We start from the raw sequence: 14,495 nt of genomic DNA on the forward strand, positions 1-14,495 counted from the left end.
CTGCATTTCCCCATCACTCTACAGCTCCAGCCAGATGCCAGCGTGTCTGCTTGTGTGTCTGCATCCGCACCAGGCTGCAGGCATGAGAGTGGCGCTGTGGTTCGCTTCCCTGCAGTGCACTGCTGCCTGACGCCGCAACTGGCATGCAACAGGCTCCAGAAAAGCAGTTTTCTGAACGAGTGAAAGAATCAGTGACGTTCAACAAGGATAGATGCAAGTATTATTTGCACAATGGAGGTTGGGAACGATTTGTTTTGGCTAGTGCTTGAACTAATTTAAGAAATGGTTCCTGAGTACCTTTTGTACAAAAGAGCTATCTGTGCTAGGTTGGAAGACCCATAAGTGTGTAAAAACGTGACACAAGAGTAGCGCTAATGAGAGTCTCAGGGAGGTCGAGCAGGAAAATATACATCCAAATTGAGGTGTGCTATTATTTATTCATTTAGCATATATTTGTGGACACTTTTAAAAAATTATTTTTTAAATCCTCACCCAAAGATATGTTCACTTATCTGAGAGAGACAGGAAGGGGGAGGGAAGGAGAGGGAGAGAGGGAGACCCCCAACGGGCCTCACAAACGTGCCCTGACTGGGGTATGTGCCCCAACTGGGAATCGGACCAGCAAGCCCCTGTTGCATAGGGTGATGCTCAACCAACCAAGCCTCCCAGCCAGGGCCATTTGTGGACACTTTTAAACGGTCAGTTATACTGAACTAAAAAGTCTAATGTCAGAGGCAGCATTTGAATTTAACTGTGAAAGAGGAAATTCACAGGTGAAATGGGGGAGAGCACACAGAAAGAGAAAGTGCAGGGAGTTCGGGCGATCGGGAGAGTGTGATGTGGCCAGAGGGCAGATGCTTGGAAGAAGAGGTGGGAGATAAGTCTGGAAATCAGACACAGGATCAGACTTGGGCCCAGAAGGCCTGGTGGCAAGAAGTCAGTGGACCATTGTCTGGGCAAGAAGGAGTCATGGCAAGCAACTGAGGAGGGGGCCGTGCCAGGGGACTCACTGCAGGCATGGAATGGGAAGAAGCTGGGAAAGGCGGGTCAAGGCCCAAGTTGGGAGCCAGTGCCAAGCAGGTTGCTTGCAAGAAGAGGAGAAATCCAGTCGGAGCAGTATCGGAGACAAAGGAGAGAAGAAGATATAAACAACATAGCACGAGGAGGTCCGGGCATGCTGGAAGGAAAAACTCACCCAGACTTGGAAATTTTGCTTGAGGAGAAACAGGTGCTTTTAAAGCACTCTAAGCAAGCTAGAGAAGATGCTGGTATAGGAAAGATGATAAATTTAGAACATGTTGAGACCAAAGTTTCAAGAGGAGCAATTGTAGTCCTAGTTGTATATCCAAGAGAAATAAAACATGTTCCCACAAAAGCTTGTAGAGGAATGTTTAAGCACATTATCCATACCAGCAAAAAAATGGAAACAACCCCAATGTTCATGATTGAATGAACATGTTTGATGAATGTTTGATGAATGCATACATCAAATGTGGCCTGTCTTACAGTGGAATATTGTTTGGCAATAAAAATGAATGAGATGCCAACCACCTGCAAGATGGATTGACCCTGAAAATACTATGCTAAGTGAAAAAGGCCCATCACAAAAGATCACATGTTGTACGGTTTCAGCTGTATGTGTTGTCTAGAGCAGATAAATTTACACAGAGACAGAAGTGGTGGTTGCCAGGGGCTGGGGGAGGGAGGAGGAAGTGACCACACCTGGGTGCAGGGTTTCTTTTGGAGCAGTGCAAATGTTTTGCAATNTGGCCTGTCTTACAGTGGAATACTGTTTGGCAATATAAATGAATGAGATGCCGACCACCTACAAGATGGATTGACCCTGAAAATACTATGCTAAGTGAAAAAGGCCCATCACAAAAGATCACATGTTGTACGGTTTCAGCTGTATGTGTTGTCTAGAGCAGATAAATTTACACAGAGACAGAAGTGGTGGTTGCCAGGGGCTGGGGGAGGGAGGAGGAAGTGACCACACCTGGGTGCAGGGTTTCTTTTGGAGCAGTGCAAATGTTTTGCAATTAGACTATGGTGATGCCAGCATGACTTTTGAATGTACTAAAAAAACCCATGGCATTGTACACTTTGAGTGTGTAAATTGTGTGATACATGAACCTATAAAGCTGTCAAAAGATCAAAAGTAAAAAGATGCTAGGAAGATATCCCAGTGGAGGTGAGTGACAAGCTGCAGGGACAGGTGCTTGGAGAAGGAAGAGGGACACGATCTGGAGCTGTCCGTGGAAGGGGGACCCTGACCCCGCGGAAACTGACCCAGAGCAGTCAGCAGCACCGGCCCGGGGCACGTGCCTGATGAGAGGGAATGGTGGCGGTGGCGAAGCAGAAGACAAAGGCTTAGAGCCCGTGTGTAGTGTCATCATTCCAAGCACTGAGAGCACAAGGCCCCTTCTGCTTCTCAATAAATGCATCATATCATTTCGTTCTGAGTTCTTTTGTCTGAAGTTACCGAGTCCTGGAGCTGATTTTTTACCCCAGAGACAAATCACTACGCTCCATCACCTTCCTCAGGCAACAGTGGTACCAATAACGCTAAAGACATGCAAGTTGACAGGTACCTTATGTGTCAACTACTAGGCAAAGCACTTGACACGCATTTTCTCATTTGCTCCTCATAACATCCCATAAAGTAGGTGTTAGTATTTCTATTGTATAGATTGAAAAACTGAGGCTCGGAGAGGTCAAGTAAACTGCCTATGGCTGCTTTAAATGGCAGAGTTCAAAAAGATTTCAGGTCCAAATGAAGCCTGTGCTCCTTACCAGCCAGGGGAGCCGAAGACCTTGAGGAAGGAGACCCTATGGCCCAGCTGTCCTGTTCTCACTGGGTTTCACGCTTGTCTAGCTGGTAATAAACCTCAATTCTTAGAGCTGACCTCCTTGTGGCAAAAAGGGCCTAAGTAACGGGACAGTTTCAGGAAAGAGAGAGTGGATCACCACTGTCTCATACTGTGCCAGGTTTAGTTAAAATGGAGATCATATCAGGGCCTTCAGCAAGAGTGGCTGCTTGGAGGCCAGGTGGTGGAGAGCCATCTGCTTGGCTTAAGATGCTGGAGGGTGGTGAGGTGGATGGAGGTATTCAGCCCTGATGACTCTTCTAAGAGAAAGAGGAAGCTCAGGGGGTTTGAGCTGGTTCTGGGCTGAGTGACCCAAGAATGTAAAGAGGCTTCCACATAATGCCGACCTCACCCTTGAACAACCTCCACTTCCCTGGGCACAGTGCCAAGCACTCGACAGGCAGAAGCTCATGGCCACCTGTGAAATTCTTACTGCAAACTCCATAGTGACAGGGGAACTGAGACACGGGCAGGTAAGGTTCCTGGCCCAAGGCCACATAAGTGTGCTAATGGCAGATCTGGGGTCTGGATCCTGCCTACCTGGTGAAGGGAGTGGCCCGGGTAACCTCCTGGGGGAACCTCAAGCCATCCCAGTGAGCAATACTAGAAGCCAACTCAACTGGCTGTTCCAAACATTCCATTTCCATGCAATGGGCGGATAGCCAACCTTCCCAAAGGGCGCACTCCCTCATCACAGTCTCCAGGGGAGACGGCTCCAGCCTCTGTTCTGAAGGGGCCAAACCTGCTCCGGGCTCCTCTCCCAGTCCCCACCCCCCCAGCCTTAGGTGAAACAGTTCCTCTGGCCCTCTGTTTTCTCTACCGTAAAATGAAAATGCTCTTGACTGGTTGGTCAGTGCCTAGTCCTCTCCTGAGTTGAGCTTTAAGAAAGCTTTCGATTCCTCAGCTTTGGGCTTGGGGGCAGCCTTCTTCTTCTGAGTTCCCACAAGGAGGGTCACTGTTACAGCACTGAGCCGATTGCATGAGAGAGGACAGATCCTTAACTCAGAGGTTAAACACATGGATCCTGGTGTTCAAGTAAGTGCTTGGATCTCATCTTTCCTCTTATTGGCTGTACAACCTGGGCAAGTTACTTGACCTGTCTATGCCACAGACTTCTCACCTGTAAAACGGGAGTGACGGTGCCTCCTGAAAGTTAGAGGGCTCTCACAGGCTGGTGTGGGGGTTGGAGGGGTTGTGTACATAAGCACCAGGCACAGAACTAGCGCTTGGTGAGTGGACAGGGAGCCTGCTTTATCTCTTCCTGCTCGGAGCCTAGCACAGTACCTACACCAGCACAGTGGCTCATCAAATGTTTCAGTGAAAGACTAGCTTCTCTTCTTGGAGCCCTTCTGGTTCTCAAGTCCTGATTCTAAAAAGAATTTACTCAGTGGTGGAAAGGCATCGGTGAGTGTGCTGTCAGTGGAGGCTGTGAAACCACACAGAAAGGACTGGAGAACTAGGAGGAGGGCTGGACTTACTGCGGATAAGACTGAGTCTAATTGGTCTCTGCATCCTCGGTCCCCAGGATGAGGCCGAGTGAATGTGCAACCTTTAGGGACCTTTTTACATTAAGGTTTGTACCTGGTAGATGTGCTTGACATGGTGGATCTTGGTACCCTTGGGGGTGAAACTGATGTAGAGTGTGGAGTTCTCCTGGCTGTGGAGAGAGAGAGAGAAGAGCAGAGGTAGAAGGTGAAGAAGACAGCAACCTAGAGGCAACCTGGGGGCCCGGGCCAAGGGAAGGCTGAATTGCCAGCACTGTGCCAGGGACCTCCCTGGCGTGACCTCATGTAATCCTCACAAGACCCTGCTGTTTCCTTTCTGAAGGGGTCAGCCTCTTGCCCCAGGCCTGGAACCCAGGGGAATGTGTCTCTGGAGCCACGTTCTTTTCCCTGTGCACCACCTCCCTAGGGTCTCCACTGCACCGGCCTCTGGCTCCCTCTCCCACCTCACCTTTCCCTTGACCTTCCTAACATCCTGCTTTGATCCTGACACAAACCTACATGGTATCCATCAAAGGCTCCTAGCTTCCCCCTGAGGGTCAGGTCTGAAGCCAGATCCCGGTCTGCCTGCTTGCTCTCTGCTCTCAGACCTGCCTGACGGTTTGCTGCCTCTGAGCCTTCACCTAGGGTTTTGTCTGATGAGAATGTCCTCTTTCCTCCCTGGCCCTTGTCCTCACCCCCAAGACCCTAGTTCAAGCCTCAGCTTCTCCATGACCTCTTCCATCTCTCCTCCAACCCACATCGTCTTTCCTGGCTCTAATTGCATAGCACACTTCCAACAATATCATTGTATTTGGCATTTGTGTTCAAAAGCACCAGAGATCCTGGCTCAGATGCTGGCCCTATCTTTACCTCACTGAGCCAACTTAAAAAGCCACTCCACTATTCTGGCTTAATATCCTTTTCTGTAAATAAGAAAGAAAATCCAACTAGTGACCCCCATGGGTCCTTCCTTCCACAATATTCTGAGACTCACTGATTCTGTGTGTGCATGACTATGATCTCTCCAATCTGAACATAAGCTCTATGTGGGCGAGGGCCATTCTAAAAACTCTCCTCCCACCTGTCCTTGCAGTGTTGGCCCTGGAAGGAAAGGAACCTAGTGCAGCTGAAAAGAACAGAGAGACTGGCTGTAGACTTGGACTCAGACTTCAGTTCAGATTCCATTGTCGATACTTCCTAGCCGTATGACTCTGAGCCCGTCCCTCCCTTCTCGGAGCCTCAGTTTGTGCATTAGTAAAATGGAGGGAGGCACAGCTGCTTAAGGGGTGGGAAAGCCTTGGGAAAGCCACCAGCTGTGTACACAGCTGGCCACGTGGCCTCATGGAAGGTCAGTACTCAATGTGCTTCTTCTTCCATTTGTAAATGCTGATCTGACTCAGAGCTCTTAAAGGGCCTTTGCCCTTCTGAGTGTTGAAAATGTTGGAGTTGTAGCTGGAGTCAGTTCTAATTACCCGGGGTGGGTACTCTAGGACAGGGAAGGGGTTTTGAGGGACAACTCAGGCAGTCAAGGTCTAGGCCCTGGGTGGGGAGCATGGGAGGAGAGGGTGAAATGCTGCTCAGGACTCACTTTTCCGTGAGGATGTTCATGGGGTACAGGACTGGAATGCTGGTGGTGGCTGAGTTGTCCTCCAGGAGGCCTGAGTCCTCATTGTCACTGCATTGGGCAAAGGAAGGGCAGTGTCAAGAGCAGAGCTTGGCCAGAGCTGTGTGGCAGTCTGAGACCAGGGCAGGGTGCCAGGGGTGCTGCTTGGGGTCTGCTCACCAGCTCACATTGGCGTGCAGCTTGGCAGAGTCCCCCCAGGAGCTGTTCAGCAGCGTGTGGAACATCGCCTGGATAACGACCTGGCAGGGGAAGAGAGGGCAACGAAGAAGGAAGGGCCTGAGCCTCAGGGGGCAGCCTCAGCACCTCACAACCCCCATACCCAACCTCCATAATAACAGTTACCACTTACCCAGGGCTTGCTACATCTCAAGCTCTGGGCTAGGTGTTTTATCCCCATCACACATGGTTAAGTCATGTGTGCGTAAGGTCAGAAAACGAGTAACTCAACTCCAGGTTTACCTGATCCAGACTCTCAAACATGACACAAATTACCTCTGCACACATTCCCTTTGGGGTGGCGGGGTGTAAGCCCTTCTCTGCCAATCACCAGCATCCTTCTCCAGAGCCAGGAGCTCCCTCCCATCCTGAGCTCAAAGGCCCTGGCTTGGTTCCTAGGGGCTTGAAGCACTCACCGAGCTGCCTGCTTTAAAGATGGGAGAGCTCACATTGCAAGAGAGGCTCTTGGTCAGAAGCTTGGGCTCCTCAGGAAGCTCCTCGCAGCTCACAGGTATCTGGCTATGGGGCTGGGGGTGAGGAGAGAGCGCGAGCCTTTTAGTGGGCAAGGTGAAGGGTTTCCCAGAGGCCACCAATGCCCAGGGCTCACCTCCTCCATCTCCATCCCTTTCAGAGCACATTCTCAGAAAGGTAGGGTCAAAGAACCAGGGGTGCAGCCAGAGGTTTAGTGCTAAGATGTTCACTGCAACACCACTTATAATAGCAAAAAACTGGAGCTGATCAAGCAGTTCAAAAAGATAGGAGTGGTTCAGTCAACCAGGGTATGGTTATAGGAGAGAACATTGTGATGTTAAAATGCTGCTACATCGGCACATTCAGCAATTATTTATTTTTTAAGAATATTTTTATTTATTTATTTTTAGAGAGAGGGGAAGAAAGGGAGAAAGAGAGGGAGAGAAAGATCAATGTGTGATTGCCTCTTGCATGTCCCCTACTGGGGACTTGGCCTACAACCCAGGCTTGTGCCCTGACTGGGAATCAAACCAGTGACCCTTAGGTTTGTTTGCAGGCTGATGCTCAATCCACTGAGCCACACCAGCCAGGGCAGTAATTATTTTTAAAAAGAGATTGATCCAGTATAAAATCTTCATCACATTCTGTGAGCAACAGATTTCAGCCTCAGATTGGGAAGGGAATTAGATAAGGCAGTAGAGGCTCAGAGAAGTCAAGGGACTTCCCCACAGTCTCACAGCTGGGTAAGCTGGCCAGGGTCTGGTAGGAACCTGAACACAGGTTGGTTAGACTCCAGATCTCAAGTTCTTTATCACTCTACCAGATGTCCCTTCAGGACACATTTAATATTGCTGTATAGGAAGTACTCCAGTGTCCACGAATAGGTGAGTGGATAAACAAAATGGAATACTACTGAGCCTTAAAAGGGAATGAAATTCATACATGCTATGACATGAACCTCAAAAACAATATGCTGAGTGAAGTAACACAGACACCAAAGGACAAATATGATTTAAATATATGATTGCGCTCATGTGAAATATATAGAACATGCAAATTCACTGAGATGTAAAGTAGATTAGAATTCACTATGGGAAGAAGGTGGGGAACTGGGAGTTATTGCTCAAGGGGCACAGAGGTTCTGTTTGCAACGATGAAAAGCCCTGAAAATAGAGTGGCGGTGGTTGCGTAATGTCACCAGCGTGACCCACGGCACAGAGCTGTGTGGTTGAAATGGCAAATTTTGCATCATGTACACTTTGCCAGAACAAAAGCATTTTTTAAAACATGGAGAAAAAATAACGGTATGGAGAGCAAAATGCCAATTCAGTTCAAATATAGAATAAGTAAATGCTGTGATTTGTAGTGGGATAAACTACTGTAGAAACAGAAGGATGAAGAGCAAAACAGTGAAAGCAGTAACTGCTGAGTTGCGGAAGTCTGGGTGATTTCAGGCTTTAAATTTCTCTGTAACTTCCAAGTTTCCATGGGGATCGGGTGTTACTTTTGTAATAATAATTTTAAAAATAAAAGTTGTATTTCAAACAACCCAGGCCATCCCTCAAACACCTGGTCACCTTTAGGAGGGAGGTAGCTTGATCTCACTAAACCTGTGCACATCTTCTTGGTCATCAGGTCCCAGAGCCTCTGTCACGTTCCATTTTGTGAGATTGTCTCACTCATCCCGTGGGTGTCCCCAGCCTCATTTTTTAGTTGTGGAATCTGAGGCTTGCACTAGGTGAACCTTGTATCTCGGGTCATACAACTTGAGGGTGGCCACCAGGCTGCAAAACCAGATGTGGCCCTAGGACCTCTGCCTGCCAGCCGCTGCCCATGGCTTCAGGCTATTCTTGCTGCCTATGGCTCCCAGAAGCTTCGGGGTCAAGCAGGTAATGTGGGCAGGCCCTGCCTTCTTGCTCACCTTGAGCATCTCCACTTTTCGGAAGGAGAGTCCCCAGGGGAAACTCAGGCTGAGCCGGACCCAGTAAGCATCTTCTCCTGAATTATTCAGTGTCAGCTCCATAGAGAAGCTGGCAGAGGGGCTCAGACGCAGGACTCTGGATCTGGGGGGAAGATCAGGGAAAAGTTATGGGGGCCAAAGTAGAGGAAGCGGGATCAGTGGTGGGGACTTCCTGAACTGAGGAATTTGGTAGTCCAGAAAAAATAAATACACACAAAATAAGCTCCTGTGTACTGGCTTTAAGTTTTTTGATCTCATGTATCCTGATGAGAGTGCTTCAGGGATGCGCAATTCTCACAGGAGGCCAGTGAGGCCAGATAAGACATCTAGTGAGTGAGGACGGGGGGCCTTCAGAGTGGGGCAGGAGGAGGGGTGGGGAGCCTTACAGACCTTGCAGGGTAGAAGGATAGCCCCAGGTTTGCTTCACATTTCTTGTCCTCTCCACAGTTCTTTTCAAAAGGGACCTGAAACAAGAAGAAAGGACCAGGAGGCTCAGGCCCCCAGACCTGGGAGGGCCTGGCTCTGGCCTCTGTTGGCCCCTCTTCCCTTCTTACCTCCCTGGTCTCTGAGTGTGGCGAGGGTCTCAGGATGGGCTGTCTGTCCTTACCCTGCTGAACACAGAGGAGTGGGGGGAGGGGGGCGGGGAGACAGGAGAGGTTAGTTAAGGCAGCAGAACTCATGAAGGAGGCAGAGAGTTGTAGCTCAGGGCCTGGGTCTCAGCTGGGTTAGCTGTGGTCTGCCCCTCTCAGGAGCCAGCCCCTCCCAGGTAGGCCCCACCCTCCAGACTCAGCCCAAGGCTATCTGTGCAGACCTCCTCTGGTGGCAGCTCCTTGAGGGTCGGGGTGTCCATTTCCTCTCCTGGACAGGAGATCTGGGCTTTGACCAGGCAGCGCCCACAGCTCCTCCTAGCCCGCCCCCTCCTCTGGTGGGAATGCCTATTGCACAGCCTCTGGGCTCACCCACCTGGGACTTCTTACCCCCTCTTCCCCTAGAACAGCTCTCTAATCTGATAAAGGCCAGTTGTTTTTTTTTTTAAGTTTCTCCCCTTCCTCACCTGAGGATATGTTTATTGATTTTTAGAGAGAAAAAAGGAGAGAGAGAGAGAGAGATGTGAAAAACATGGATCAGTTGCCTCCGGGATGCACCCGGGACAATACTCCAACCAACTGACCCAATCTGCCAGGGCGAGATCAAGACTCATTTGTGCAACATTTCCAGAGCCTCTGCTCTGGGCCAGGCTCCATGATGGGCACTGGGCATACACCAAGAACAAAATGGGTACATGGCCTGCCCTTCTAATCTGGTGGGAGAAATGACCTGGCATCTTCAGGGTTATGATGGGACAGGGTAACCCTGTTAAAGATGATGGGACATCTTTAGAGCATGTAGAAGAAAATTCTACCCCACACTTGGGGGTCAGGTAAGCTTCCTGAAGGAATGGCCTCTCAACTGAAATCTAAAGGTTGAGCCAGAGGGAGCCAAATGAAGAAAATGGAGAGGAAGGAAGAAAGAACAATCTACACAAAGGCTCAAGGCAAGAGAGACTGTGCCGGTGCAGGAGCAGGAAGGCGTTCAGACTGGCTAGAGGCCGTGTGTTGGAGGGGCAGGAGAGAGGAGCCGGGTCCAGCTTCCCCTGGGCCATGTAAGCCCTGTTAGGGGGGGTGGGACTGCATCCTGAGCATAATGAAGTCTTAGAAGTGTCTTATGGTTTTTCAGCTGTATGTTCTAGTGAGATTCCAGTGTCCTCTGCTTTCAGGTCACCTGCCAAGCAGCCTCTGGACTCTTTCTTGAGGGGCAAGAGTCCTGGCAGCTTCTGCTGACTACTCGAACCCAGTCTCAACATTCATACAGATTCCCACAACCCACTGGACCACCAGTTCCCAGATGGATATTGAGGGCCTCTGTCTTGCTCAGCTGCCCCTCTGCCAGAAGCCAAGCACACCTCTCATTTGCCTTGAATTTACCACCATACTTTTCCTCAAACTGTTGTTCCCTTTGCTTTTCCTTTTTTTACCCACCCAAAGTCTACTTACTCTGCAGGATCCTGAGACAGTGACACCTCCCCCAGAAAGTCTTTTTGGATAACTGTGACCTTGGGTCTCTTTTCTGCCCTGAGTTCCTATATCTCACAGTTTGGCTTTTTAAAAATTAAGCTGACGGCAGACTGTTCATTATCCCCAGATATCCTCCCTCCCTTTCTCCTTCTATTCTTTAATCTGGTCAGATGACCTCATATGTTTCTCAGGCTCTTTTGTAATCAGGTGTGGCCATTTGACTATGTTCTGACTAATGAGATGTGTGCCCTGGAGAGTCCACCCATTATTCCTTCCCCTGGAGGGGCCCCAGAGCCTCCACCCTACTACCGCTTCTTCCCAATGTTGCTTTTCTAAACTTCTCTTAAATACAAACTCCCATAAATTCCTTTACTGCTTAAGTAAGTCATATTTGGTTTTTCATTGCTTTAAACCAAAGACTCCTTTACAATACAGTCTTGCTAAATTAAATTTCTATTTCCCACCAATTCCCCCAGCTGATCTCTCCTTACCGCCCTTTGGTCTCTCGATGTCCCTTCTTCTTCCCAGAGAGAGAAATTTAGGGTGACATTGATGGGAGAGATGAGGTCTTGAACGCAAACCTGAGGGTGGTAAGAATATATCTTATGTTGCCCTGGCTGGCACAGCTCCGTGTATTGAGTGCGGGCCTCTGTACCAAAGGATTGCGGTTCAATTCCCAGTCAGGGTACATGCCTGGGTTACAGGCCAGTTCCCAGCAGGGGACACTTGAGAGGCAATCGTACATTGATATTTCTCTCCCTCTCTCTTTCTCTTTCCCTCTAAAGATAAATAAATAAAATCTTTAAAAAAAAGAATATATCTTATGTCAAGAGTCAAACTTTTACCACACTTCCAGGTACACGCACACCTTGTCCGCAGTTTACAAATGACGAAATTCACATAATTAGTTGTCTTCCTTACTAGTAGCAGAAAGAGATTTACTGGCACCAGGGTTGCTTCTCGGCACACGTGTCATTCATTCCTCAGCCCCAATTGCACCACAGACATTGTAAATCTACCACAGATTTTTTCACCTGAGTCCTGACAGAAGCCCCTGAATCTTTGTCAAACTGCTCTAGGCAGCCATTATTAAAACTTGCACAATAAAAGACTATTCTAGAAATCCTAGTTCCTTGAGAGCAGAGATGGGGCTTAGTCTTTCACGTTTTCACCGGTGCCTGACAAAGACACTTTAAAGGCGCTCAAATCGCATTCACCTGAAGTTTCTACCAACCCCGAAGAGGTGAGCATATCATTTCCACATTAAGGAGGAGGATAAAAGGTCCAAAACGGCGGCACAGCTTTTCTGAGGGCTAGAACTAGTGAGTGAACCCAAATCTTTCCTGCTCCCAAGTCTGAACGTTAGTTCTCCCCAGTGTGTCTCAGTGCCTCTTCTCTGGCAAATTTATGTTCAAAATTTTGAAGTCTTGTGATGGGAGGTAGGGGTGTGAGGAGGTCCTGAGATGAGTTAGGAATGAAATAAAATTAAATTGATAGTTGTTGAAACTAGGTGATAGGTAACTTGGAGCTTCATTCAACTATTTCTTATACTTTTGTATGTCTGAAAATTCCCATAAAAGCAGAATATCAAACCAACTTCAAGATCTTACATACCAATCATGTACCAAATAATTTACAGGCACACCTACTTTGCACAGGACCATGATGAGCCAACTGACTCTGGGTGTTTTAGTAATTGTTTAAATCAAAATTAAATAACCTTTTTCTGGGATGGATGTGGATAATAAATGACTATGTGTACTTGGCAAATAATAACACACTACCCCAACTGAATATTCTGTAACTTGTACAAATAATTATGAAAGCTGGGTAGCAGCATTAATACATGATGTATGAAAAAGAGTAGGAAAAATGCAAAGTACTTTACAATCACAATCATGTGAAAAAGGTCTTTGTACATGGATGAAGGACTAGAAGAAAACACACTAAAATTATTACTACTGTTGTGCAGTAGAGGAAATGGCAGTATAGAGAGATCAAAGTGACTTGTCACTCAGCTGTGACCCAGAGCTAAGCCTTGCACCCAGTGCTGCCTCTCAGGGCATCAGCTCTTCTACCCCTTCATTTCCTGAAGCAGCCTTGCTGGTTCCCTTACCGGGAAGTGGAACCAGAACTCAGTGCAGGACTTGGCTAGGGTGACAGCTATGCTTCTGCTGAGTTCGTGTCTCCCTCCTGGAAACAATCCCCGGCTCCTTGTCCGATGGCCATCCAGCTGCAGAGTGTAAGTGAGGTTGGTAACCAGGAGTCCTGAGCAGGGTAAAAAGATAGGAGTTGAATGGTGGTGGATCCTTGGGCCATAAGCCTGGATTTTGGTGGGCAGGGTGCCCGGGGAATGGCATAGATGCTCTGGGGAGCAGGAAGACAGTACTGACCTTTGAACTGGGACATGAGAGGCTTGACCTGGAAACAGACTGTGATGTTAACTCCTTCCTTCTTCCTGTTGCTAGTTGAATAGGAGCACTCTACTTCATGCACTGGGATCTCAGCCGGGGAGAAGGACATCAGAGTGATGATATCCACCACAGGCCGGGAGCTGCAGGGCAGAAAACAACCCACTCTCTCCCTTGCCTCAGCTGCAATCCCCAGGCAGACCCAGAGCTCCACCTCTCAGAGGCCAGGGGGGTCCTCCATCTCTGAGTAGACCTCAACATCAATGTCTCCTTGCAACAATAAAAATGATATGTGATTAGGGCTCCCTGGTTCACTCTAGCAGTCTTCTGGACCATTTTCCATACAGAAGAGTGAGCTTTTAACAAGAGGAATCATGCTGAACTACTTATAACCTATCCCTGGTGCCATGTGATACAATAAAATCCAGACTCTTTCCTATCCATGCTATCCCACCTTCCTCTCCAGTCTTCCCTCCTCTACACTCGCCTTTAGCTGGCCTTGTCCCAGCCGTACCTGACTGCTGCCTCCTGTTGAAGCCTTGGCACCTCCTGGGTTTTCCGCATGGACAGCTGCTAAGCCAGACTTCTGCAGGCCTGGCTGTTTCTCACCTTTTAAGTCCCAGCTCAAATATTATCTCCTCAGAGAGGCCTTGTCTGGCTACTCAATCCATAGTTGGTGCCCCTGCTATTCTCTCTCACAGTACCCTGTTCATTTCCCTTAGAGAACTTACCACAATGATCATTGCATCTTTACTGGCTTAATTTTTTATTGTATACTTTCCTGCACATTCACTCTGTACCCAGTTCAGTACTTAAGACATATATGTGCTCAATAACTATCTATTCATTATATGCTTCCAATAAACTGTAAGATAGGGGTAAGGCAGGAGATTTAATTCTCATCTCAGCAATGAGGAAACTGAGGTCCTGAGAAGCTACATGACTGGGATAAGGCCATCCAACAAGTAAGTGGCAGAGCTCTAGCTTGACTCTGGGTCACTAGGTTCTAAAGCCATCACACACTGCTGCTTCTGTAGATTTTAATATCAGATTGGCTTGGGTCCAAATCCTAGTCCATCACTGAAAAGCAGTTGTTTTGCTCCGAGTAAGGTGTGAAGGCTATATGCAAAGAAAACCCATCTCACAGGATTGGAGGGAAGACCAAATGAGCTAACGCCTATAAGCAGTTAGCACAGTCCCTGTACACAGTAACTGTTCAAAGGATGAGAGCTGAAATTACTATTAGATGCAACCCAGGAGTCTCATCTTACCTCAGCACCATCACCTGACCCTCAGCCCCCACAGCCACATCTGCCAGGCCGTCCCCTCCGAGGTCCTTCACCCCGTGGATGGAGCGTCCAAACCACCGAATTCCTGGGAACACCTGGATCCCTTCTATCCGCTGAGA

The 14,495-nt window shown here is 48.4% G+C and overlaps 1 protein-coding gene across 4 annotated transcripts in view; it reads right to left on the minus strand.

Moving 5' to 3' along the window:
- ITGAL (integrin subunit alpha L) overlaps positions 1-14,495 on the minus strand; it is a 44,560-nt gene that overhangs the window by 5,618 nt on the left and 24,447 nt on the right. For 2 of the 4 annotated variants that reach the window (XM_037061050.1, XM_037061051.1), the window contains exons 15-25: positions 14,359-14,489; positions 13,070-13,230; positions 12,793-12,944; positions 11,168-11,257; positions 9,177-9,230; positions 9,013-9,086; positions 8,584-8,725; positions 6,608-6,718; positions 6,135-6,214; positions 5,940-6,026; positions 4,449-4,524 (exon numbers count right to left, since the gene is read on the minus strand). In XM_037061050.1, coding sequence (XP_036916945.1) covers positions 4,449-4,524; positions 5,940-6,026; positions 6,135-6,214; positions 6,608-6,718; positions 8,584-8,725; positions 9,013-9,086; positions 9,177-9,230; positions 11,168-11,257; positions 12,793-12,944; positions 13,070-13,230; positions 14,359-14,489 — 1,158 coding nt within the window. Of the gene's footprint in view, positions 1-4,448; positions 4,525-5,939; positions 6,027-6,134; positions 6,215-6,607; positions 6,719-8,583; positions 8,726-9,012; positions 9,087-9,176; positions 9,234-11,167; positions 11,258-12,792; positions 12,945-13,069; positions 13,231-14,358; positions 14,490-14,495 lie in introns of all 4 variants that reach the window. The other 2 variants (XM_037061047.1, XM_037061049.1) reach the window with 1 other exon arrangement.

Source organism: Sturnira hondurensis, unplaced genomic scaffold, assembly GCF_014824575.4.
Source record: "Sturnira hondurensis isolate 20B ecotype Veracruz unplaced genomic scaffold, ASM1482457v3 Scaffold0013092, whole genome shotgun sequence".
NCBI lineage: Eukaryota > Metazoa > Chordata > Mammalia > Chiroptera > Phyllostomidae > Sturnira > Sturnira hondurensis.